General features: G+C 47.5%; 1 protein-coding gene across 1 annotated transcript; it reads right to left on the bottom strand.

Annotated features, from left to right (window-relative positions):
* Nucleotides 1-23,061: 23,061 nt before the first annotated feature.
* On the bottom strand, nt 23,062-25,662 carry LOC123140975 (uncharacterized). Its single transcript, XM_044560230.1, has 4 exons — nt 24,626-25,662; nt 24,344-24,538; nt 23,991-24,270; nt 23,062-23,226 (listed from the first exon to the last, which is right to left on the bottom strand). Exons 1-4 carry the CDS (start codon nt 25,496-25,498, stop codon nt 23,189-23,191), a joined length of 1,386 nt encoding a protein of 461 aa, XP_044416165.1. The 5' UTR covers nt 25,499-25,662; the 3' UTR covers nt 23,062-23,188.
* Between the last annotated feature and the right edge of the window lie 1,849 nt (nt 25,663-27,511).

Raw genomic sequence — 27,511 nt, forward strand, 5'->3', positions numbered from 1 at the left:
CGCATTTGGAGAACTTTTATTTTCGGGGTATTTTTTTATTGCACGGATAATTCAGAAAACTGACAGAAAATACTATTTTTGCTTTATTTAATCTAAATAACAGAAAGTAAAAGGAGGGTACAGAAGGTTGTGCTTTCTAACTTCGTCCATCTCATGCTCATCAAAAGGAATCCACTAACAAGGTTGATCAGGTCTTGTTAACAAACTCATTTCGAATAACATGAAACCGGAGAAATTTCGAATAACACTATGTTACCTCAACGGGGATATGCACGTCCCCAATAATAAGAATATCATATCTCTTTTTGACAGTAGGCAGAGGAAATTCAAAATCTCCAATAATAATTGATGGAATTTTTCCAATAGAATTGATACTGTGGAGTTGAGGTTGTTTCCTCGGAAAGTGTACCGTATGCTCATTACCATTAACATGAAAAATGACATTGCCCTTGTTGCAATCAATAACAGCCCCTATAGTATTCAAAAAGGGTCTTCCAAGAATAATAGACATACTATCGTCCTCGGGAATATCAAGAATAACAAAGTCCGTTAAAATAGTAACATTTGCAACCACAACAGGCACATCCTCACAAATACCGACAGGTATAGCAGTGGATTTGTCAGCCATTTGCAAAGATATTTCAGTAGGTGCCAATTTATTCAAATCAAGTCTACGATATAAAGAGAGAGGCATAACACTAACACCGGCTCCAAGATCACATAAAGCAGTTCTAACGTAGTTTCTTTTAATGGAGCATGGTATAGTTGGTACTCCTGGATCTCCAAGTTTCTTAGGTATTCCACCCTTAAAAGTATAATTAGCAAGCATGGTGGAAATTTCAGCTTCCGGTATCTTTCTCTTATTTGTAACAATATCCTTCATATACTTAGCATAAGGATTCATTTTAATCATATCAGTAAAACGCATACGCAAGAAGATAGGTCTAGTCATTTCAGCAAAGCGCTCAAAATCCTCATCATCCTTTTTCTTGGATTGTTTGGGAGGAAAAGGCATGGGTTTCTGAACCCATGGTTCTCTTTCTTTACCATGCTTCCTAGCAACAAAGTCTCTCTTATCATAACGTTGATTCTTTGATTGTGGGTTATCAAGATCAACAGCAGGTTCAATTTCTACATCATGGTCATTGCTAGGTTGAGCATCAACATGAACATCATCATTAACATTATCACTAGGTTCATGTTCATCACCAGATTGTGTTTCAGCATCAGAAATATAAATATCATTGGGATTCCCAGGTGTGTCTACAACAGGTTCACTAGAAGCATGCAAAGTCCTATCATTTTTCTTTTTCTTCTTCTTAGAAGGACTAGGTGCATCAACATTAGTTCTCTCAGAATCTTGCTCAATTCTCTTAGGGTGGCCCTCAGGATACAAAGGTTCCTGAGTCATTTTACCCCCTCTAGTCATAACTCTAACAACATTATCATTCTTCTTATTATGTAATTCATTGAGCAAATCATTCTGAGCTTTAAGTACTTGTTCTACTTGAGTGGTAACCATAGAAGCATGTTTACTAATGAGTTTAAGTTCACCTTTAACTCTAGACATATAATCACTCAAGTGTTCAATCATATAAGCATTGCATTTTAATTGTCTACCAAAATAAGCATTGAAATCTTCTTGCTTAACCATAAAATTATCAAACTCATCTAAGCATTGGCTAGCAAACTTAGTAGGCGGGATTTCACCTTTATCATATCTATAGAGAGAATTTACCTTTACTACCTGTGTCGGGTTGTCAAGACCGTGTATTTCTTCAATAGGTGATGAATTAAGACCATGTATTTCTTCAACAGGAGGTAAATTCTTAACATATTCAACTTTAATACATTTTTCTGTCATAGATTTCTTTGCCCCTTGCATATCCTCAGGACTGAGAAATAGAATACCCCTTTTCTTGGGAGTTGGCTCAGGAGTTGGTTTAGGAAGTGTCCAATTATTTTCATTGGTCAACATATTATTCAATAGAATTTCAGCTTCATCAACAGTTCTTTCCCTGAAAACACAACCAGCACAACTATCCAGGTGGTCTCTGGAAGCATCGGTTAGTCCATTATAAAAGATATCAAGTATTTCATTTTTCTTAAGAGGGTGATAAAGCAAAGCATTAAGTAATTGGAGAAGCCTCCCCCAAGCTTTTGGGAGACTCTCTTCTTCAATTTTCACAAAATTATATATTTCCCTTAAAGCAGCTTGTTTCTTATGAGCGGGGAAATATTTAGCCGAGAAGTAATAAATCATATCCTGGGGACTACGCACACAACCAGGATCAAGAGAATTAAACCATGTTTTAGCATCACCCTTTAATGAGAACGGAAATAATTTAAGGATATAGTAGTAGCGAGTTTTCTCATCATTAGTGAATAGGGTGGCTATATCATTTAATTTATTAAGGTGTGGCACAACAGTTTCAGATTCATAGCCATAAAAAGGATCAGATTCAACCAGAGTAATTATCTCAGGATCGACAGAGAAATCATAATCCTTATCAGTAACAAAGATAGGTGAAGTAGCATAAGCAGGGTCATATTTCATTCTAGCATTCAAAGATTTTTCTTTCAACTTAGCTAATAATTTCTTAAGGTCACTCCTATCATTGCAAGCAAGAAAGTCTCTAGCAGTTTCTTCATCCATAACATAAACCTCAGGCACAACATTCAATTCTTATCTAGGGGGAGAATCTTCATCATCACTTTCATCAATATTCTTAGTTTCAATAATTTCGTTCTCTCTAGCCCTAGCAAGTTGGTCATCAAGAAATTCACCAAGTGGCACACTAGTGTCAAGCATAGAAGTAGTGTCATCATAAGTATCATGCATAGCAGAAGTGGCATCATCAATAACATGCGACATATCAGAATTAATGGCAGAAGCAGGTTTAGGTGTCACAAGCTTACTCAAAACAGAAGGTGAATCAAGTGCAGAGCTAGATGCAGTTCCTTACCTCCCCTCGTAGTTGAGGGATAAATTTTGGTTTTTTCGTCTTTCAAGTTCCTCATAGTGACCAGCAGATATAAATCCCAAGTGACTCAAAGAATAGAGCTATGCTCCCCGGCAACGGCGCCAGAAAATAGTCTTGATAACCCACAAGTATAGGGGATCGCAACAGTTTTCGAGGGTAAAGTATTCAACCCAAATTTATTGATTCGACACAAGGGGAGCCAAAGAATATTCTCAAGTATTAGCAGTTGAGTTGTCAATTCAACCACACCAGGATAACTTAGTATATGCAGCAAAGTATTTAGTAGCAAAGTAGTATGGAAGTAACAGTAACGGTGGCAAAAGTAACAGCGATAGCAGTTTTGTAGTGATTGTAACAGCAGCAACGGAAAAGTAAATAAGCGAAGAACAATATGTGAAAAGCTCGTAGGCATTGGATAGGTGATGGAGAATTATGCCGGATGCGATTATTCATTCAACAGTTATAACATAGGGTGACACAGAACTAGCTCCAATTCATCAATGTAATGTAGGCATGTATTCCGAATATAGTCGTACGTGCTTATGGGAAAGAACTTGCATGGCATCTTTTGTCCTACCCTCCCGTGGCAGCGGGGTCCTAATGGAAACTAAGGGATATTAAGGCCTCCTTTTAATAGAGTACCGGACCAAAGCATTAACACATAGTGAGTACATGAACTCCTCAAACTACGGTCATCACCGGGAGTGGTCCCGATTATTGTCACTTCGGGGTTGCCGGATCATAACACATAGTAGGTGACTAATGACTTGCAACATAGGATCAAGAACTCACATATATTCATGAAAACATAATAGGTTCAGATCTGAAATCATGGCACTCGGGCCCTAGTGACAAGCATTAAGCATAGCAAAGTCATAGCAACATCAATCTCAGAACATAGTGGATACTAGGGATCAAACCCTAACAAATCTAACTCGATTACATGATAAATCTCATCCAACCCATCACCGTCCAGCAAGCCTACGATGGAATTACTCACGCACGGCGGTGAGCATCATGAAATTGGTGATGGAGGATGGTTGATGATGAAGATGGCGCCGGATTCCCCTCTCCGGAGCCCCGAATGGACTCCAGATCAGCCCTCCCGAGAGAGATTAGGGCTTGGCGGCGGCTCCGTATCGTAAAACATGATGAATCCTTCTATCTAATTTTTTTCTCCCCGAACACGAATATATAGAGTTGGAGTTGAGGTCGGTGGAGCTCCAGGGGGCCCACGAGGCAGGGGGCGCGCCCAGGGGGCAGGCGCACCCCCCACCCTCATGGACAGGGTGTGGGGCCCCTGGCCTTGATTCTTTCGCCAGTATTATTTATTATTTCCAAAAATAATCTCCATTGATTTTCAGGTCATTCCGAGAACTATTATTTCTGCACAAAAATAACACCATGGCAATTCTGTTGAAAACAACGTCAGTCCGGGTTAGTTCCATTCAAATCATGGAAGTTAGAGTCCAAAACAAGGGAAAAAGTGTTTGGAAAAGTAGATACGATGGAGACGTATCATCTTCATGGTATTGCAGGAAGAAGAATCCCTCGCCGGAGATGGCATGCCCCATGGTTTGGAGAAGCAAGGGCTTGCCGCGGGTTGGGCACTCGGCCGAGGTGTGGCCTTCCTTGGTGGAGACGACACAAAGGGGCTTGAAAGTGCACAAATTTTGGAAGTGGCCTGTGCGACCGCACCTAAAGCACTCTGGGCCATCCGCTTCTTAAATGGGGATTGGCTCCGCCTCCGTGCCCTTGGAAGAGGACGGCATCTCAGATTTGGGCCGGAGGGGCGGCTTAGAGGCCGCCGCCCCCGCAGGCTTAGACTTTTGCTTCTTGGCAAAGGGGTCGCCGGCGCAGTCGCCACCCTGAGACGCCTGCAGCCCGTTGCGCTTGAGCTCGAGGCCGCGCTTCTTGTACTCCTCCTTCTTCTTCTTTTTCCTTTCCTGTACCTTGAGCCACCAGGCGGGCGGCAGCCCCCATCCGCTGTCTTCATAAGCGCGCTCCGCCCCCTGAGCCGAGGAGCTCTGGCGCCGTGCGCGGTCACGGTCCCGCGGGGGCTCCATGGCCGGCTTCTCCACCCTTCGATCTTGCTTGGATCCCATCACCACTACCGCAGCAAAGGAGCACGCCAGTGGAGGAGGGGGGAATGGGGATGCGAAAGCGGGCGGAGTGGCCGAAGCGCCCCACCTCCGATTTGCAGGCAGGAATCCCTAATGAGGCATCTATGGTTCCCCAGGGCAGCCAGAGCCACTTATATGGCTTGGGTGCCGGGCCAGGAGTGGGCTAGGCCGCGTCCAGCGGAACGAGCTGGGCCTTAGTGACAGACGTGTCTGCCTGACCCACAGCCAGCACCCTCGGCTGGGCCACACCACCCGCATGCCCTAGAGATGGGCCGCATCCCTGCCCAGCGGCCTGTCCCACTGGCGTAGCAGGCGACCCGCCCCCAACCCTAGGTCGAGGATCCTGCTGCTCCACCTGCGCCGCCGCTGGCATGGGGCCGGCCAACGCCGGCCAGAGCGAACCCTGGCCAGGGAGAAGAAGCAGGCCAGCGTTCTGGGACTCAGGCCGCCCTCGGCCCTCCCTCGCTAGTTCCGCACGGGCCACCTTGCGGGCAGCCGCAGCCATCGGCCTGGGACCGTGGCCGCCCGGCGCGAAAGCACACCGGCGCCCGGCCTTGACTCGCCGACCAACCCCGCTCGCACGAGGTTGAGGAGCCCTGCTTCCTGCCCACCGTCGCACGGACCGCGTTCCACTCGCCCCCCTCGGCGCCTGTCCGTACAGGAGCCGTTGGCATCACCCCTCACTCCACCAAGATCGTCGCCCCAGTTGGAATGATGCACCCGTGGCAGGAGGTTGAATATTTTATTATGAATCTCACTGTGCTCTATTGTATGTGTTCATCAACGATGATATAGTGTTTGTATCTCCGTTTTCAAAACTCCAATATCTACAGTTGTTACTGGCAATAAAATCGATCAATATAGCATGTCTAGTTTTTTTCAGCTAGCATCGTTTGGTACCTAAACTTAAATTTTTTATCTTTGTCACATTTAATAGCTATCATTTGTGCCTCTATGAACACGGCGCAGCAAAGCGTGCGTCACCCTTCTAGTTTTATTTGAGAGATGGTGTGTACAAATGGTTCTATTCTTAGGCTTGTGCATTCTGGATTTGTTCTAATGCGACCTCAACATCTTTTCCAATCATGCGTGTACTACAGAAAGGTACATGAACTCATCTAATTAAGATTACGGAAATTTGTGTTAAGTTGTTAATTGTGAGAGGAAAACGTACATATAATAGTATATTCTTGAGGAATTTAAACAAAATGATAGTGTATTTTTCCTCCACCGACCTACTCTTCCTCCTATATATACCTACGTACCCCCAGACCATCGAAGGGCACCACGAAAACCTAATTCCACCGCCGCAACCTTCTGTACACGTGAGATCCCATCTTGGGGCCTTTTCCGGCGTCCTGCCGGAGGGGGCATCGATCACGGAGGGCTTCTACATCAACACCATAGCCTCTCCGATGATGTGTGAGTAGTTTACCTCAGACCTTCGGGTCCATAGTTATTAGCTAGATGGCTTCTTCTCTCTCTTTGGATCTCAATACAAAGTTCTCCTCGATTCTCTTGGATATCTATTCGATGTAATCTTCTTTTGCGGTGTGTTTGTCGAGATCCGATGAATTGTGGGTTTATGATCAAGATTATCTATGAACAATATTTTAATCTCCTATGAATTCTTTTATGTATGATTGGTTATCTTTGCAAGTCTCGTCGAATTATTAGTTTGGTTTGGCCTACTAGATTGATACTTCTTGCAATGGGAGAAGTGCTTAGCTTTGGGTTCAATCTTGCGGTGCTCAATCCCAGTGACAGTAGGGGAAACGACACGTATTGTATTGTTGCCGTCGAGGATAAAAAGATGGGGTTTATATCATATTGCATGAGTTTATCCCTCTACATCATGTCATCTTTCTTAAAGCATTACTCTGTTCTTATGAACTTAATACTCTAGATGCATGCTGGATAGCGGTCGATGTGTGGAGTAATAGTAGTAGATGCAGGTAGGAGTCGGTCTACTTGTCACGGACGTGATGCCTATATACATGATCATACCGAGATATTCTCATAACTATGCTCAATTCTATCAATTGCTCGACAGTAATTCGTTCACCCACCGTAATACTTATGCTCTTGAGAGAAGCCACTAGTGAAACCAATGGCCCCCGGGTCTATTTTCCATCATATTAATTTCCCGTTATTTCCATTACTGTTTACTTGCTTTCTTTACTTTTACTCTTTATCATAAAAAAACCAAAAATATTATCTTATCATCTCTATCAGATCTCACTCTCGTAAGTGACCGTGAAGGGATTGAGAACCCCTTTATCGCATTGGTTGCGAGATTCTTATTTGTTTGTGTAGGTGCAAGGGACTTGAGCGTGACCTCCTACTGGATTGATACCTTGGTTCTCAAAAATGGAGGGAAATACTTACGCTACTTTACTGCATCACCCTTTCCTCTTCAAGGGAAAACCAACGCAGTGCTCAAGAGGTAGCAGTGATTCATAGCAACGAGAGGGGAGAGTGTAGTCCACGTACCCTCGTAGACCGTAAGCGGAAGCATTATGACAACGCGGTTGATGTAGTCGTACGTCTTCACGATCCAACCGATCCTAGTACGGAAAGTACGGCACCTCCGCGATCTGCACACGTTCGGCTCGGTGACGTCCCATGAACTCTCGATCCAGCTGAGTGTCGAGGGAGAGCTTCGTCAGCACGACGGCGTGATGACGGTGATGATGAAGTTACCGACGCAGGGCTTCGCCTAAGCACTACAACGATATGACCGAGGTGGAATCTGTGGAGGGGGGCACCGCACACGGCTAAGACAACTGTCAACTTTGTGTGTCTATGGGGTGCCCCCTCCCACGTATATAAAGGAGGGGAGGAGGAGAGGGCCGGCCTAGGAGGAGGCGCTCCCAACCTACTAGGAGAAGGAGGAAGGAGGAGGAGAGGAGAAGGAAAGGGGGGGCCGGCCCCCCAAACCCTAAACCAATTCGGTTTGGGCCTAGGGGGCGCGCCGCACCACTTGCCCACTACCTCCTATCTCCACTAGGGCCCATTAAGGCCCATTGACTCCCCGGGGGGTTCCGGTAACCTCCTGGTACTCCGATTTTTGCCCGAACTCATCCGAAACTATTCCGGTGTCCAAACATAGCCTTCCAATATATCAATATTTATGTCTCAACCATTTCGAGACTCCTAATCATGTCCGTGATCACATCCGGGACTCCTAACAACCTTCGGTACATCAAAACACATAAACTCATAATACTGATCGTCACCGAACGTTAAGCGTGCGGACCCTACGGGTTCGAGAACTATGTAGACGTGACCGAGACTCACTTCTGGTCAATAACCAATAGTGGAACCTGGATGCTCATATTGGTTCCTACATATTCTACGAAGATCTTTATCGGTCAAACTGCATAACAACATACGTTGTTCCCTTTGTCATCGGTATGTTACTTGCCCGAGATTCGATCGTCGGTATCATCATACCTAGTTCAATCTCGTTACCGGCAAGTCTCTTTACTCGTTCCGTAATGCATCATCCCGTGGCTAACTCATTAGTCACATTTCTTGCAAGGCTTATAGTGATGTGCATTACCGAGAGGGCCCAGAGATACCTCTCCGACAATCGGAGTGACAAATCCTAATCTCGATCTATGCCAACATAACAAACACCATCGGAGATACCTATAGAGCATCTTTATAATCACCCAGTTACGTTGTGACGTTTGATAGCACACTAAGTGTTCCTCCGGTATTCGGGAGTTGCATAATCTCATAGTCATAGGAACATGTATAAGTCATGAAGAAAGCAATAGCAGTAAACTAAACGATCATAATGCTAAGCTAACGAATGGGTCTTGTCCATCACATCATTCTCCTAATGATGTGATCCCGTTCATCAAATGACAACACGTGTCTATGGTTAGGAAACACAACCATCTTTGACAAACAAGCTAGTCAAGTAGAGGGATACTAGAGACTCTATTTTTGTCTATGTATTCACACATGTACTAAGTTTCCGGTTAATACAATTCTAGCATGAATAATAAACATTTATCATGATATAAGGAAATAAATAATAACTTTATTATTGCCTCTAGGGCATATTTACTTCAATACTGTCACGGAGAGTTTAAGGTTTAGCAGCCAAAAGATCGCGAGCGAAGAAAATACATGGCACGAGGCCAAATCATTAAGCACGCAGGCTCGCACACAAACCAAAAGGACCACTTCAAGACGAGGAAGTGGCGGCTGGCTCCCTAGCCAAAATGTACACCTGACGCAGACGGTCTTGAGCTTGCTACATCTTCTCAGCATCCTTGCGCCTCGCCAACGGACTCCACTGCTGCAGGAAGAGGTTGCATTTGTAGATTATGTTAGCCGGATGAGTCGGGAAGATCCCCTCAATTGCTAATTTGTTCCAAGTAAGCCATAAAGCCCAGAACAGTGCCCCAACACAGCTCCACAACACGTGCTTGTTACTCCCCTGGACGGAGTCGAGGATGGACGTAAGATCATTAGCTGATCAAGGGTCCCAGGAAACGTCAACCGCGGTCCGGACCGCGCTCCAAGCAAAACGGGCCAACGAGCACCGAAAGAAAACGTGGTTCGCGTCCTCGGCAGCGTTACAAATCACACATGTGCCGGTTGCCGGGCCTTGTCGTTTGGCCACATTTTCAGAGGTGGGTAGTCTGTTCCTGAACAACTGCCAGAAGAACACCTTGATCTTGAGCGGAAGGCGCGCATTCCACAGCCCTTTTGGCACCTGGCATGGACGGGCCTTGGCAAAGTTTTCGATAAAGGGACTTGACCGAGAACTTGCCGGACGAGGTGAGAGCCCGAGTCATCGAGCCCGCGGACGTGGACAACTCCACCGGGCTGATTAGCTCTAGCAACATTGCTATGTTCACTTCTTCTTTCCCATTGAGCTCCGACAGCACTGCCGCGTTGGCCCCCAGCAGGATCTGTGGCTCCTCCCTCTCGTCTTCTTGGTATTGCAGGCAGAAGAATCCCTCGCCGGAGATGGCATGCCCCATGGTTTGGAGAAGCAAGGGCTTCCCGCGGGTCGGGCACTGGGCCAAGGTGTGGCCTTCCTTGGTGCAGACGACACAAAGGGGCTTGAAAGTGCACAAATTTTGGAAGTGGCCTGTGCGGCCGCACTTGAAGAACTCTGGGCCATCCGCTTCTTCAATGGGGATCGGCTCCGCCTCCGTGCCCTTGGAAGAGGACAGCATCTCAGATCTGGGCGGGAGGGGCGGCTTAGGGGTCACCGCCCCCGCAGGCTTGGACTTTTGCTTCTTGGCGAAGGGGTCGCCGGCTCGGTCGCCGCCCTAAGACGCCTGCAGCCCCTTGCGCTTGAGCTCGAGGCCGCGCTTCTTGTACTCCTCCTTCTTCTTCTTTTTCCTTTCCTGTTCCTTGAGCCACCAGGCGGGCGGCGTCCCCCATCCGCCGTCTTCATCAGCGCACTCCGCCCCCTGAGCCGAGGAGCTCTGGCGCCGCGCGCGGTCATGGTCCCGCGGGGGCTCCATGGCCGGCTTCTCCACCCTTCGATCTTGCTTGGATCCCATCGCCACCACTGCAGCAAAGGAGTGTCGGTGTCAAAACCGGCGGATCTCGGGTAGGGGGTCCCGAACAGTGCGTCTAAGGCGGATGGTAACAGGAGGCGGGGGACACAATGTTTACCCAGGTTCGGGCCCTCTCGATGGAGGTAATACCCTACTTCCTGCTTGATTGATCTTGATGATATGAGTATTACAAGAGCTGATCTACCATGAGATCGTAGAGGCTAAACCCTAGAAGCTAGCCTATGATTATGATTGTTGTTGTCCTACGGACTAAACCCTCCGGTTTATATAGACACCGGAGGGGGCTAGGGTTACACAGAGTCGGTTACATGGGAGGAGATCTACATATCCGTATTGCCAAGCTTGCCTTCCACGCAAAGGAGAGTCCCATCCGGACACGGGACAAAGTCTTCGATCTTGTATCTTCATAGTCCAACAGTCCGGCCAAAGTATATAGTCCGAGGACCCCCTAATCCAGGACTCCCTCAGTATCCCCTGAACCAGGCTTCAATGACGATGAGTCCGGCGCGCAGATTGTCTTCGGCATTGCAAGGCAGGTTCTTCTCCCAATTCTGAGTATCTGTCGAGTAGTGTCCGGCTTCCCATGAATGTTGCACTCCTTGGCTTCTGTGCCTAATAATGGCTATCCTCCACGCGTCGAGCGAATGCGAGAAGTCGGGGGATTTTTACACTTGCCACCCTAACCGTGTAAGTGAATCGTCTATTTAATGAGACGGGGATCCTCAGATCCAGATCACACCATCCTCCCATAGCGAGTATCCATCGGAGCACGCCCGGAAAAGTCCATCCCATCATGGCCGGCCATCGCAGCTCCTCCTCTCGCTCATGTGGCCCTAAGCCAAGCAATTGGAAGAAGTGTTCCGTCCCCCACAGCCAATTGGTAGAGTTACAGACCCAGGGGTTTCTCCCTCCAGTGTATATGGTCCCCGTTTGAGCCGGACTAGCCATTTACAACGGCGGGGAGCAAGCGGAGAGCCTTCCCAACCCCTCCATGGGGGAGCGGGTATGCCTTGTTCCTTACTTACTAAGGGGGCTTGGATTTCCCATCCATCCGTTCCTCCGCGGGCTCCTGGAGTTCTACAACTGCATAATTTTACTCCCGCCTCCATATTACACATCGCTGGCTACGTCGCCCTTTGCAAGCTGTTTTTGGGCTGCGAAGCTCATTTCGAGCTATGGAAGAGGCTATTCTGCCTCGTACCCTGTAGATAGGAGGGGTCAATATATCAAGTGGGCGGAGCCGAGATATGGTGCATTGCCGGGACCGGATACCTGTCCGGTATTCCGAAGAAGGCAACCGAAGACTGGCCTTCGGAGTGGTTTTATATGGAGGACGTCCCCCTTCCGGACCCTATTCGGATGGGCCTTCCTGAGTTCAACAACGCCCCTTTGAAGAAACGCCGCAGCTGGTGCCCTCAGAGCCCCCAGGAGGAAGATAACGGAGAAGTCCTTTACCTGATGGGGCGGATAAAAATGCTGGCCAAATCAGGATTGACAATATTCGAGGTTATGTCAATATGCATAATGCGGGGGGTGCAGCCACTTCAATATCGGGGACAACCCATGTGGCACTTCAATGGAGAAGCCGATGCCACCCGCTGCGGTCGTAAGGACCGGACTCCATCGCTGCTCTAGCCAAAATATTGTCTGATTTATATAAAGGAGAGGAAGAGGAGTTCATCCGCATTAAGCCACGGGATGGATTCTCCATGTACAACCCCCCAAACTAGGTGAGCTGCTACTTTTTACTCCGAACCTTCCCGCATTCTTCGTCATAAGTATTTACCTTGCTATTTCATAGCAGGAACTGCGAAGAGCTGTGAGGGAGGTCCACAGCCCGCCTCCACAAGCAGAGGACCCTGACTGGGCCCTCGACCCCGGACTCGAAGAAGATCCGGACACATTTGTGGAGCTCATCGACAGGACGTTCTATCAATTAAGCTGTGACGGTGCCTTGGTGGCCATCATAGCCGATTATCCTGGACTACTCCCTGCATCGCATGTAAGTAAAACCGGAGTCCCAACTTCCGAGAAGGATCCCTTTTTTTTGCACTTCACCTTCCGCACACATATGGTGTCTTACAGGGAAGGTCCTCGGGACGCCATGCCGAACCCGCGGTGACTCACAAACAAGGGGCACTGAAACCGGGTAGGCTTAAAAGGAAGGCGGTCAGGACTGAGACACCGTCGCAGAGGTATGAAAAAGAACCCCGCTCCGTGGTTGTCGTCTTTTAAAATATAATAACATCCGTGTTTCCTAGCAGGAAAAACGCTCGCCGGACCATATCCGGAGAGCCCGCCGGCCACGCCTCCATCAACCGGGCTCCAGAGCCGGACTCAGTGGCAGACACTAACGTGGGGCCAACACCGGATGTTCCTCCTACGGAGGATGCGGATAGGCTGTCCACTACGAATTCTGAAGTGGAGAGTGACATGAATCACAGGCGTCGCCGGGCCCTACTCCGCGATGCTTGTTTCTCTCAAGAGGCGTTCGATGCCTTCAACTCAGGAGACGCGTACATCCGAGCTGCTCAAAATGATCTTGCCAGAGCCACGGACCAGTATGTAAAGGATATACGGGTAAGAAAATCTAATAATTATGTATATCAGTAGCCCCTGAGACTTGAAACAGTTGGCACAACTGATTTAAGGATCGTTGTTTTCGTAGGTTCTTACGGAGAAGAATACCCAGTTGTCTCGACAGCTGGAGGAGTGCAAAGCCTAGCTACGGGCCGCAGTTGCCGCATTGAAGGAGTCCGAGAAGGCCCCTTCTGGTAACACTTGTCTCTATCGAAAAGAATTTCATGTACCAGTTACTATTCGGCATGCATGCAAATCTAATAATAGATTCTGCAGATGACCCCGGAGTGAATCCGGAGGTCGTACGAGGGGATGAGCAACATGCTCAACGACAGCTAAAGGCTGGCGAGCGCGTGCTTACGAAGGTTAGGCGGGAGAAAAACGATCTCCAAGATGCCAATACCCGGCTGGGCGTTGAACTGAAAGATGTTCGAGCCCAGCTTGCTGACTCCGTAAATGAGAATAAGAGGCTTCGATGCGACATTTTTAGTAAGTGCTTGAACAAACTTTTTATAGAGTTCGGCGAAGAAACCGGCTAACAGAGTTATATCTGTAGGTATGCTGATCGGTCGTCCCACGAAGGAGATGCCCGGGACTGCGGGTGATCTTCTACCAGAGCTCTCACAACTGCACGAACAAGTACGACAGGTGATGCAGGGCATTGCCCAAGCCTTGTGGCCCTCCGCCTCCCCGCCAGGAGGCATGGGGGAGCTTGTAGAGATGCTCAAGGGAGCGCGGTGGCGCTTCCGATTATGGAAGATATCAGCCTGCCGACAAGGTGCAAGCGAAGCCTGGGCCATGGTGAAGACACGATATACCAAGGCTGACCCGAACCACATGGCCGAGGTCGGACCTGTGGGGTCTGATGGGAAAGAGATCCCCATCAGTTTGGTGTATGACTAGGTGAAATTAGCCACAAAATATTCCCAACAGGATTGTAGGCTAGATAGCCTGTTGGATGGTATAGAAGAAGAATTTAGTCAGTCTAAGTGATTGTGTACTTCAAGTGACATATATTGTCGCTAGCCAGATTCTAAATCATTTGTCATGGCGGACCTTTTCGCTTGGACCTCTGGACCCGACAGTCCGGAGTGTATCCGAATACCCGCTCAGTTATGTAAAAACTGGGGTACGCGTGGAAACCAGGCGTAGGGGTCATAAGTCCTTGAACAGACAAGTACCCAACTAGCTATGTTATATTACATGGATAGTAAGAAACATCTTCCAGGGAGAATAGTTCCGTCAAGGGTTCCTTTCCCTGGGTACGCATGCATTAATGTGCATGTCCGAACTGCGAAAAGAGACGTAGGATATAAACATCTAGGGGCATGTATTACAATAAATAAAAGTCATCTTTTGTTCACCGACCGAATATTCCCTTAAGAACGCTAGCTTTCGGCTTCACCCAGTCTGAGGTACACATCCGGCTGAGCCGGGAGTAACAATCGCAGAGGTGCTCCCCTTATGCCCTAGCCGAATTAACGGGAACGTAGGGCATAAACACAAGAGCCAGGCAACCCAGCTTGGCCAAAACTTAAGTCATATCGATGCATGTGGAAAAGTAACACATGTGCGGGTGCATAAAGCCCGGAACATAATTATATTAAGCTTCTGTATAAGAATCCCCCATGTATAATGAGCACACCTAGCGCGTCAAGATTGTGTTGTCCAGACACATTTTAACCTTTTAAGGCTGTGAGGAAAAAGGGAAGAAAGAAAGAAAGAAAACACAGATAACGGATATATAAAAAATTGACGGAGGTAAGGAGACGAACACATAGTCCGGCACTAGGCGTAGAACCTTCGGAGTCTGGCTGCGTTCCATGGGTTTGGCTCGAGTCGATTGTCTGATGCATCCCGCAGACGGTACGCTCCACCGGTCAGAACTTGGTCGATAACGAAGGGACCTTCCCATTTGGGCTTGAGCTTGTTCTTTTTCTTCTCCAGTAGGCGTAGAACAAGTTCGCCAACGTTATAAGTTTTGGCCCGTACTTCTCTGCTTTGATACCGTCGAGCCTGTTGCTGATAGAATGCGGAGCGGGCTTTTGCCATGTCACGCTCCTCCTCCAGGGCGTCCAAACTGTCCTTCCGATCAAGCTCGGCTTCTTTCTCTTCGTACATGTGCACTCGAGGTGAGTCATGAATTATGTCGCAGGGCAGTACCGCCTCTGCGCCGTACACCATAAAGAACGGTGTGTATCCGGTAGTGTGATTCGGCGTGGTCCGCAGCCCCCATAGTACGGAGTCGAGCTCCTCTACCCAGTGCGTATCTGATTCCTTCAAGGATCGCACTAATCTAGGTTTAATGCCGCTCATGATAAGACCATTTGCTCGCTCGACTTGACCGTTAGTTTGCGGGTGATAGACAGAGGTGTAATCGAGCTTAATGCCCATGTTGCTGCACCAAGTTTTTACCTCGTCGGCTGTAAAGTTCGAGCCGTTATCGGTGATGATGCTATGGGGGACACCGTAACGGTGTACAACCCCGGATATGAATTCTATCACTGGTCCGGACTCGGCCGTTTTAACTGGTTTGGCTTCTATCCATTTGGTGAATTTATCCACCATGACCAATAGGTATTTTTTTTCTTATGGCTTCCCCCCTTTAAGGGGTCTGACCATATCAAGCCCCCAGACCGCAAAGGGCCATGTAATGGGGATTGTTTGGAGAGCGGTAGGTGGCATATGGCTTTGGTTTGCCAACAGCTGGCAACCGACGCAACGTTGAACGAGGTCCTGTGCGTCTGCTCGGGCCGTCGGCTAGTAAAAACCTGTACAGAAGGCCTTGCTTACAAGGGCCCGAGCTGCGGCGTGGTGGCCGCCAAGTCCAGCATGAATTTCTGCCAAAAGTTGCCATCCTTCCTCTTCGGAGATGCACCTTTGAAGTACTCCGGTAGAGCTTTTCTTATAAAGCTCTCCCTCGTGGACCTTGTAGGCTTTAGACCGCCGCACAATGCAACGTGCCTCGTTTGGGTCCTCAGGGAGTTCTTGCCTAGTTAAGTAGGCCAAGAAGGGTTCTGTCCATGGGGTGATGACAGCCATAATCACGTGGGCCGAAGCCGTTATTTCGGTGGTAGAGCCTCCAATTACGTCAGAGTGTTCGGTATCTGGTGTTGTGGCCAGGTCCGGACTGTTGTTGCCGGTCTCTCCTTCCCATACGACGGATGGCTTAAACAGCCTTTCCAAGAAGATATTAGGTGGGACAGGGTCGCGCTTAGCGCCGATCCGGGCAAGGATATCCGCCGCTTGATTGTTTTCTCGGACCACATGGTGGAATTCAAGCCCCTCGAACCGAGCTGGCATTTTGAGGACGGCGTTGCGGTAAGCCGCCATTTTTGGGTCCTTGGCGTCAAAGTCTCCATTTATTTAAGATATTGCGAGGTTCGAATCCCCACGCACCTCTAGGCGTTGAATGCCCATGGAGACTGCCATCCGGAGACCATGCAACAGGGCCTCATATTCTGCTGCATTGTTGGAGTCTGTGTATAATATTTGAAGTACTTATTGGACTATATCTCCGGTGGGGGATGTCAGGACGATGCCTGCCCCCAGACCGGCCAGCATCTTAGAGCTGTCAAAGTGCATGATCCAATTGGAGTACGCGCCGTACTCTTTAGGGAGTTCGGCTTCTGTCCATTCGGCGATGAAATCAGCCAGTACTTGTGACTTAATGGCTCACCGTGGTTTGTATGTTATGTCGAACGGGAGGAGCTCAATAGCCCATTTAGCAATCCGGCCCGTGGCATCGCGGTTATTTATTATGTCGTTGGGTGGTACTTTGGAGGCCACCGTAATTGAACACTCTTCAAAGTAGTGTCGTAATTTCCGGGATGCCATGAAGACCGCGTATGCTATCTTTTGATAATGTGGGTACCGTGATTTGCATGGATTGAGGACAGTGGATACATAGTATACCGGCTTTTGAAGCGGGAACTTATGTCCGTCCGTCTCTTGTTCGACGACGAGCACTGCGCTTACAACTTGGTGTGTTGCCGCTATATATAACAGCATTGGTTCACCGACATTTGGCGCAGCCAAGATTGGGTTGGTGGCCAAAACGGCTTTTATTTCTTCCAATCCGGCCGTGGCCGCATCCGTCCACTCAAAGTGTTCGGTGCGTCGGAGAAGGCGATAAAGGGGTAGTGCCTTTTCTCCTAATCGGGAGATAAAGCTGCTTAAGGCAGCCACGCATCCAGTTAATTTCTGGATTTGCTTGAAGTCTGTTGGGATAGCCAACTGTGACAGAGCTCAGATTTTGGCCGGATTTGCTTAAATTCCTCTATTGGAGGCGATGAAGCCCAAGAGCTTTCCGGCGGGCACGCCGAAAACGCATTTTTCTGGATTGAGCTTGATGTCATATGTTCGGAGATTGTCGAACGTGAGCTTCAAGTCGTTTATTAAGGATTCGACGTGTCTGGTTTAATAACCACATCGTCTACATATGCCTCCACTGTTTTGCCGATTTGTGTTTCCAGGCATGTCTGAATCATGCGTTGATACGTTGCACCGGCGTTTTTGAGCTCGAAAGGCATGATGTTAAAGCAGAAGGGGCTGTATGGAGTGATAAATGCCGTTGCGGCTGGATCGGACTCCGCCATCTTAATTTGATGGTATCCGGAGTATGCGTCGAGGAAGCACAATGAGTCGTGTCCTGCGGCAGCATCGATCATTTGATCGATGCGGGGGAGGGGGAAGGGATCCTTGGGGCAGGCCTTGTTAAGGTCCTTGAAATCGACACATAGGCGCCAGGATTTGTCCTTCTTTGGTACCATCACCAGGTTTGCTAGCCAGTCCGGATGTTTTATTTTTCTAATGAATCCGGCCTCGAGTAACTTGGGTAGCTTCTCTCCCATGGCTTGTCGCTTAGGCTCAGAGAAACGCCGAAGAGTCTGCTTGACCGGCTTAAACCCCTTTTGAATGTTAAGGCTATGCTCGGCCAGCCTGCGTGGGATTCCTGGCATGTCTGAAGGATGCCAGGCGAAGATGTCCCAATTTTTGCGCAAGAACTCCCGCAGTGCGGCGTCTACTGTGGGGTTTAACTGTGCCCCGATGGATGTTGTTTTTGTAGGGTCCGTTGGGTGGACCTGGAATTTGACTATTTCGTTTGCTGGTTTAAAAGAGGTGGACTTGGGTCTTTTGTCGAATATCACGTCGTCCCTGTCCACCGTGGAGCGCAGCGCAGTTAGTTCTTCGGCCGCAAGGGCTTCGGATAACGCTTCGAGGGCTAGTGCGGCGGTTTTATTTTTGGCGCGGAGTGCTATGTCCGGATCACTAGCTAGAGTGATGATTCCATTGGGCCCGGGCATTTTGAGCTTCATGTACCCGTAATGGGGTATAGCTTGGAAGATCGTGAATGCCTCTCGCCCTAAAAGGGCGTGGTATCTGCTACTGAACGGGGCCACTTGGAATGTGATTTCTTCGGACCTATAATTCTTCGGCGTGCCGAATACCACATCTAGTGTGATTTTTCCCGCACATCATGCCTCCCGACTAGGGATGATTCCTCTGAAGGTTGTGTTGCTTTGTTCAATGCGGCTCTTTTCTATTTCCATTTTTTGAAGAGTCTCCTCATAGATGAGGTTTAATCCGCTGCCACCGTCCATGAGCACTTTAGTAAGCCGGAAACCGTCCACAATTGGACTAAGGACCAGGGCGGCTGGTGCTCGGGTTGTTCAGAATTTAGGTTTGTCACTGGCATTGAAGGTTATAGCCGTATCGCTCCATGGATTTATTGTTGCCACGTGGCAGACTTCGGCAAGGCTGCGGAGTGCTCTCTTGCGCCTATTATTTGAGGCGAAGGTCTCGAAGACTGTTAATACCGTATTGTTATTTTCGACGGGATGGTGCTCTGTTATATTGCTGATGAGGATATCCTCGCCGCTCTTGGCTACCTGCCGGAGTATCCAACATGCTCTAAGGCTATGTGTTGGCATGGTATCCGTTGTACTGTGAATTTTGCATGGCCCATTGAGCCCTCCCTCCTATACGTTTCCACGCCCTGTAGTGGGCTTTTGTTTCTTTGTAACTGGATCGGGTGACTTACGAGAGTACACCCTTTTAGTTCGGACGGGGGTTTTAGTGAGGGCCAGAGGATCCCAGAATTTTGTTTGGGTTTTCCAAGCGCTTTCCATCGCACAGTACTTCTGTACTATGGCCGCCAAGTCAGCAAAGTGTGCTATGTCACGGCGAATTATGGCGTTGAGGATTCCCTTGTCCGTGCAATTTTTGCGAAAGAATGAAATTGCGTCTTCCTCGCGACAGTTCTTGACCTTGCTCATTACAAGGAGGAATGTGGCCCAATAGTGATGTACTGTCTCTTGGGGCTCTTGTCTAATGTGGGAAAGATCACTTATATCTGGGTGGGTGGGTAGATTTAGGTCCGAACCCTGACCTGATCTGAGACCCAGGGGTGGAGGAGTTTCCGAGCTTGGCAGTTCGGGCTCCGGGATGTTGCCCAATAGTCTGGCCCGCTGTCTGATTCTAGGTTCAAAGCTTGGGCCATGTCCTCCCGTAGACGGGTATCCGGCTCGGAGAGCTCGGGAATCCGGGCATAGTTTGTCCTCAAGATAGAGGAAGAACCGCTGCGTTGCTCCTCCACCACCGCTATCTGATGGGTGACCGACGGAGAGTTAATCTCCCTTTGGTCGGGTTTAAGCCCGATCCGATCATAGTCCGTAGCGACTCCCAGGGCGGCGATGTGATCCAAGAGCTCGTTCAAGGAAGAGAGCTCCATTGGATCCATCTGCTCGGCGAGTCCCGAGCCGACGTGGAGGCTGTTTTTGATTACCCGAGAAGTCATCGTCGACGCAACGGCCGAACGGGCGATCATGACGAAGCCGCCTAGTCAGAGAGTTTGGCCTACAGCCAGGGCTCCCCCAGAGGTGATGTTGTCCTTGACAACAAGACGAGCCATCAAGCCTTATGGTGACGGCATAGTGGAACTCTCAATGAAAGCACCAATGTCGGTGTCAAAACCGGCGGATCTTGGGTAGGGGGTCCCGAACTGTGCGTCTAAGGCGGATGGTAACAGGAGGCGGGGGACACAATGTTTACCCAGGTTCTGGCCCTCTCGATGGAGGTAATACCCTAATTCCTGCTTGATTGATCTTGATGATATGAGTATTACAGGAGTTGATCTACCACGAGATCGTAGAGGCTAAACCCTAGAAGCTAGCCTATGATTATGATTGTTGCTGTCCTACGGACTAAACCCTCCGGTTTATATAGACACCGGAGGGGGCTAGGGTTACACAGAGTCGGTTACATGGGAGGAGATCTACATATCCGTATTGCCAAGCTTGCCATCCACGCAAAGGAGAGTCCCATCCGGACACGGGACGAAGTCTTCGATCTTGTATCTTCATAGTCCAATAGTCCGGCCAAAGTATATAGTCCGGCCAAAGTATATAGTCCGGCAGTCCGAGGACCCCCTAATCCAGGACTCCCTCAAGGAGCGCACCAGTGGAGGAGGGGGGAATGGGGATTAGAAAGCGGGCGGAGTGGCTGAAGCGCCGCACCTCCGATTTGCAGGCAGGAAACCCCAATGAGGCATCTAGGGTTCCCCGGGGCAGCCAGAGCCACTTATATGGCTTGGGTGCCGGGCCAGGAGTGGGCTTGGCCGCATCCAGCGGAACGAGCTGGGCCTCAGTGACAGGCGTGTCTGCTTGACCCACAGCCAGCACCCTCGGCTGGGCCGCACCACCCGCATGCCCCAGAGATGGGCCGCATCCGGGCCCAGCGGCCTGTCCCACTGGCATAGCAGGTGACCCGCCCCCAACCCTAGGTCGAGGATCCTGCTACTCCGCTTGCGCCGCCGCCGGCATGGGGCCGGCCAACGCCGGCCAGAGCGGACCCTGGCCAGGGAGAAGAAGCAGGCGAGCGTTCTGGGACTCAGGCCGCCCTCGGCCCTCCCTCGCTGGTTCCGCACGGGCCACCTTGCGGGCAGCCGCAGCCATCCGCCTGGGACCGTGGCCGCCCGGCGCGAAAGCACGCCGGCGCACGGCCTTGACTCCCCGACCAACCCCGCTTGCACGAGGTTGAGGAGCCCTGCTTCCTGCCCGCTGTCGCACGGACCGCGGTCCACTCGCCCCCCTCGGCGCCTGTCCGTACAGGAGCCGTTGGCATCGCCCCTCACTCCACCAAGATCGTCGCCCCAGTTGGAATGATGCACCCGTGGCAGGAGGTTGAATATTTTATTATGAATCTCACTGTGCTCTATTGTATGTGTTCATCAATGATGATATAATGTTTGTATCTCCGTTTTCAAAACTCGGATATCTACGGTTGTTACTGGCAATAAAATCTATCAATATAGCATGTCTAGTTTTTTTCAGCTAGCATCGTTTGGTACCTAAGCTTAATTTTTTTATCTTTTTCACATTTAATAGCCGTCATTGTGCCTCTATGAACACCGCGCAGCAAAGCGCACGTCACCCTTCTAGTTTTATTTGAGAGATGGTGTGTACAAATGGTTCTATTCTTAGGCTTGTGCATTTTGGATTTGTTCTAATGCGACCTCAACATCTTTTCCAGTCATGCGTGTACTCCAGAAAGGTACATGAACTCATCTAATTAAGTTATGGAAATTTGTGTTAAGTTGTTAATTGTGAGAGGAAAACGTACATATAATAGTATATTCTTGAGGAATTTAAACAAAATGATAGTGTATTTTTACTATATAATAATATAAATGGAATTTGTTGTTGGCTTTTAAGTCACAACCTTCATTGTTTCACATCATTACTTCCATGTCGAATATCTTCTACAACTGATTCAATTTGTTTTGTACATAAAACTATCAGTCCTTAAAGACTCATGAGATTTGTTGACACGTTATAGAAACGTTCTTCAGCTTTAATTCTTTGGTAGAAATGTTTTTAGTACTCTACATCTTTTATTATGGTTGTACATTTATCCACTTACTTGTTATTTATAGAAATGTGTGTTTATACACTTGCAGTTATGCCTAAGATGTCATCTTCAAGCAATAATGGTTGTATCGAAAGAGGGGACAAAGAAACATGTTCGTAAATGGATCATAATGTTGTTTTGAGCATTTTTCTTTACATGTAAAGATGAATGGTTGTACCTCTAAAATTTTGAGTCTGAAGATATCTCATTTTGTGTAATAACATGTGATTCAGATAATTAGATTTCATTCAATGATGTTCTTTGGTCGTTAAAATGTCTTATGTCAAACTTGTCAAAAATTATGCTTCATACCCAAAAGATGTCTTTTTTTGGTTCTTTGATTTGCATCAGGATTTGTCCCCGCACTTCTCTTATTGGCTACTATAGCAACGCATGGCCACATACCTTCATGGCTAATATAGGATGCTAGGGTCTAGGGTTCACAGGATCCTAGTCGGTTAGGGTGGTTGAGGAGTCCTCCTAGATGCCGACTTCCTTGTCATATACTCCAAGTCTTCTGAGTTCTTCCTTTCATAAGGCCTCTAGGCCGAGACGTCGGACCAAGCTGTAAACTGACCTAGGGTGCCACGGGCCAACTTCCGATATGATGAGGCACCCCTAGGCCATAACACTAGCATATATCCAGACCCAATATCAACAAACAAATATGTCATATTAGCTAAGTAACAAAAGATGCATCTGTTGTTCATTGTAGGGTGCAGTCGTTAGGAAATAGAGGAAATAGAAGGTAATTCTTAGTTTTTGACCCTCGGCTTTCACAAAGCTCTTTGATTCATCTAACCAAAGTTATAAGCATAATTCGGTGGAAACATGTAGTAGCTAGCTACAGTGATTGACTGGCATAAGTTGACATATTAACTTAAGTAATTGAATTGCATCACAACCATTCAGGTTTTTGACTAGCAACATTTGTACAATACAATGGAAAAACAACATGTTGAATGGAGTTAATTGGCATGAAAAGGGCGATCTTGTCGATGCGCAACGAGAAACACCATACGCAAGAGGATGATAATCATGTCGATGGTTGATTTTGGATGTCGTCTATTAAACCTGCAGCAGATACAATTTGAAGAACTTTGGTCACTATTGAAACATGCAAATTTAGTTGAAGTATGTGTTTGGATTGTTTTCACTAGCAAATAAAATGCAATACATGCTTAGAGCGGATATAAATACAAAAGTGCATGTTGACAAAAATTATTTGGAACTAATAATTTGTGGCAAATCCCAAGGATAGTCAATTTAGGTAAGATAGCTTCAAATAAACTAGAAATTAAAACCATACAAACCAGGACTAGTCCTTGATGGAACTTTTTGATGAGCAAAAGCATGCACCCAGCGGAGGCCGAGCCTTTAACATGAGTCAACAAGCTGCACAAATTATAGCCTACTCTAGCTAGACAACTAGTTGATGCCTAGCTCTTTAACCTGGAAACCAGAATACATATGCAAAACACGAGGGCTTCACCATTAAAGAACATTGTAACGAAAAAGGGAAACAAAGTAAGGAAACCGGATAAAAATATTGTTTTTTATCATTCACTCCACCATTCAGCTTTTATTTCTAACAAAATATGAGGGTGTGGGCACACAAATGCCGTGGGAATATAGCATTTAGAATGAGCTACTAATGGAAATAAATGCACAATTAAACTCTACAATTGGGATGCCAATGCCACATTTCAACCACCATAAACATGTAAAGCAATGAGAGCTTGATATTAGGTTTCAAAGAAACTTACAAGAGTTAACATTTATATCTGTACTTCATGTAGGAGGATGCTAATCATAAATGACAAAAAAACCATACTCACCAGAGCTAAGATAGACAAAGCATTCTGCTGAACCATAGGTCTCGAAGACGTTGTATATTTTAGTGCGTCTAGTGTTACTTGATGAGACCTCCTGTGTGAGCCTCACAATAATTTTTTTAAGCTTTGGTGCGAATACAAGTAGTTTTTTCAGTAAATCAAACTCATGATCCACTCCTTCAAATCCATTGATTTCCACTTCTTCAAGAGCAGTCAAGGAGATAGCTTGGGACCTCCAGTTTGTGCACTCACAGGGACAATCCGTTGGGCATTCTTCTTTTACCTAGGACCAAAAAGTAAATGTAAACTACTACACATCTATTATTGAGATATTGTTAGAGCAGAAAAATAATTACCACTGATCTTAATAGGATGATTTTAAGCTTCCGCAGTGAACTAGAAATTTGATCAATCTGAAGGAGATAAAACACGAGGGCTCCCAAAACATGTCCATCTGTTTTGAGATCTAACTCCAAAAGAGAGAAGTCAACAACCATATGCTTCTCTATCTCCTGTGCAAAGTTGGGCTCGTAGGGGAAAAGTGACGAGTCCTGAAAAACAATTTTGCAAGATCTATGTAATTCATAAATTTTAGGTAGTATAATATTCCACTAAATTAAGTAGGAGAGGGGACTTACTACACTTGCACGAATATGCAACAAAGGGAGTTGTCCTTGTCTATCTGCCACCTGCAACCCCAACAACTCGAGATACCAAGGACCAAACACAATAGACTCCTCAGTGTAGCAGCAGTACCACCAGACATTCTCCATAATTGGTGCCAATACTGAAATGTTGACCTCCAACATCACGGTAAGGAGAATCTCCATTTTCTTAAGCATGGGGGCAACAATGTTGACATGTTCTGTCGAGAATGGGTTCACAACAAGCTCCTGCAGCGACGGCGAATTCACCCTTAGATCACACGTATCAAATAAAATGCCGCTGAGCAGGAGGGTGCACAAGCGCGGACAGCATGAGAGCAAAGCCTCGAGGTTGCCATTGCAGTGCAGTAGGGACAACGTCTTGAGCACAGGAAACTCGACGCTGACTGCGACGGAGCGAATGTATACATGGTCCAGCATGATGTAGGTGGTGTGGCGGAAGCAAGGCAAATCAATGATGATGGACCTTCCTAATAGGCCAAAGCTTGAGGGGAAGGAAGCGACAAACTCCTTCGGCTCAAGTTCCGCGGCGGCGGACAACAACGAGTTGACTTGTGCAGTGCTCGCCATGTCCTGCTCGGGGGCGTGGATTTCCAACAGGGAAATAGCAGGAGGACAAGAGATCTGGCCGAGTGCTGGTTCGATCGAGTCGAACACGACCTCGCGAAAGATGATTTGGCGGAGACTGGCCCAGAGGCCGCGCCACCGCCGTGAGAGGATGCTTGTGCGCGCCGCAACTCCGATGCAGGGGAGCTTGGCAAGGATGAGGAGGAGTAGATCATCAGGAAGGGTGCTGATGCGATCTGGATCTAGGAAACCCAGGCGACACCTAGATCTGAACTCCATCGAAGCTTTTGCAAAACACCACCGTTCCCCCTCCAATGGGAGGGGGTGGAGGGACGGAATAAGCCAGAGGTGAGGAAGCCGGGGAGAGGTGAGGACGCCGGGGAGAGGTGAGGACACCAGGGAGAGGGGAGGGTGGGGAATGGGGGCAGTAGTGGTGGTGTTTGGTGGGGTCGAGAGGGTGGGTGGCGATGCAGATTTAGTGGTGTGTGATGGTGTCAGTTTATTTGAGGAAAGTTCCTTATTTGATAATGGTAAAATTATGGATTCCTTATTTGACCCCGGAGATTTCAAACTTCGTTGTTTGAAGCTAGGTCTAGATTTCATTCTTTAATACGACACTACTGACATGTCGGATTTTTTTTATGGACGAAATTACCCCTTGTTGTATGTGGGCCAGCCCTGCCACTCGTCCCCTTAATACATGCCTCTCTCCCAACTTTGCCTTATTCGGAATCTTCTCATATGGATCGTCTCCCCACACCTTGCAAAGTGGTAATAAATAGATTGGCCTTCAATCAAGCCTCACATGCCCTGGCCCTCCAGTCACATTAGTGTTAATTGTGTTATGCAGTTCATATGTGATGCCTGCTATGAAGTGTGCTACTTTTGGGTAGTAAGGCAACCAAATTTAAAAGGGCGAGCAAAACAACTATGTGCACATAGACAAACAGGTGGGGTTTGCATCTGCTCACCCCTAAAGCACAAATGCAGGCCACCAAATAGCATGCCTAATTTGGCAACCGATGCAGTGTAGGATACCAAACTATTGAACAACATGGTATTGAGCCCATATTAGCTGAGCCAGGCCCAGTTGAGTCACACATACAAGGGGCCAAAAAACGACGCATGATACCAAAAACACCACAAGTGGAGGAAGCATTTCCCTCTCCCTCCCGTCCAATCTGCGGAGCCACATGTTGCCTGGCGGCGGCCTTCCAACAACTCTCATATGAACAACATACACTACAAAAAAAAAAGACACATTCAAGACATTATGGCCCGAGCGAAAAAAGTTTCTGTCATGGTTATGACACTTCTCTTATGATAATTGTGACAAAACCACGTAGCATCATAGATGTGGTGGGCTTCTACTTCTATGATAAAAAATTCATGACAGAAAATAGGATTTTCATCTTGGGCGGGCCAGGGACGCACCTGCATGACATTCTTTGGGCCGTATGTAACATAAAAAAATCGTGGTAGAAGTGAGGGCGAGGAAATTTTCATGGGTTTTGTCTTCATTGTGATTGGTTTCCCTTTTATGATGAGTGAGTAATTCCCATAGGTGTGGGAGATGTAGGTAAGTGATAAGATTAATTTGTGTCTATCCTATATGTCGTAATTTGCATTCGCATTAGTATGATCTATCTAGTAACTGATGAAATTTGCTTGTCAAAATGCAGCTCCCATTAGATGATTTAATAAAAATCAGACTTCACCAGTTAAGCCCGATAGATTCAGAAATAACTTCCACTTTCTATATATAGTTGTTCACTTGGGTGTAAATCAGGAAGGAAGATTCAGAGTCCCAGAGTAACCTGAATTGCTATGGTTCCAGAATTTTGCAATTAAGCCTATTTCTGCAATCCTGGAAACAGAATTGTTTACTATGTTATTTTTCAGGGTTTCACTGTAACATGTACTACATCAGTAATGGAAAAAAAATTAACTAGATATGAACCAGCCGGTACGTAGTTGTGCTGTTAGAGAACCGCCGTGACCACCCTTAGAATTAGGGAACGCTCATGACCAAGCGAGGTGCACGTGTCCAGCCCGGGCCAAACAAACAACCCTAAACCTAAGGGTGGCCATGAGATTCACAACTTTTCTTTCACTACCTACATATACATACATACCCAATACCTTTGCCTTTTGCAGCTCTTGTTGTAGTTTGTAGCGGGCACATACAGTTGGATTGTGGCATTAACCCAGGCACCAATACATACGACATCATCCGCCGCACACAGCAACCGCCAACAAGCTTAAAACCAAGAACAAAGCCCGAGGCTCTCC

This window comes from Triticum aestivum, chromosome 6D, assembly GCF_018294505.1.
Source record: "Triticum aestivum cultivar Chinese Spring chromosome 6D, IWGSC CS RefSeq v2.1, whole genome shotgun sequence".
Lineage (NCBI taxonomy): Eukaryota > Viridiplantae > Streptophyta > Magnoliopsida > Poales > Poaceae > Triticum > Triticum aestivum.

What these genes read in the sequence shown, in the direction of transcription:
- LOC123140975 (XM_044560230.1), bottom strand. Translation starts at nt 25,498, where the DNA reads ATGGAGTTCAGATCTAGGTGTCGCCTGGGTTTCCTAGATCCAGATCGC. An exon ending in TGCATATTCGTGCAAGTGTA is followed by an intron (nt 24,539 to 24,625) that starts GTAAGTCCCCTC and finishes ATTGTTTTTCAG; the next exon opens with GACTCGTCACTTTTCCCCTA. An exon ending in TCATCCTATTAAGATCAGTG is followed by an intron (nt 24,271 to 24,343) that starts GTAATTATTTTT and finishes TTTTGGTCCTAG; the next exon opens with GTAAAAGAAGAATGCCCAAC.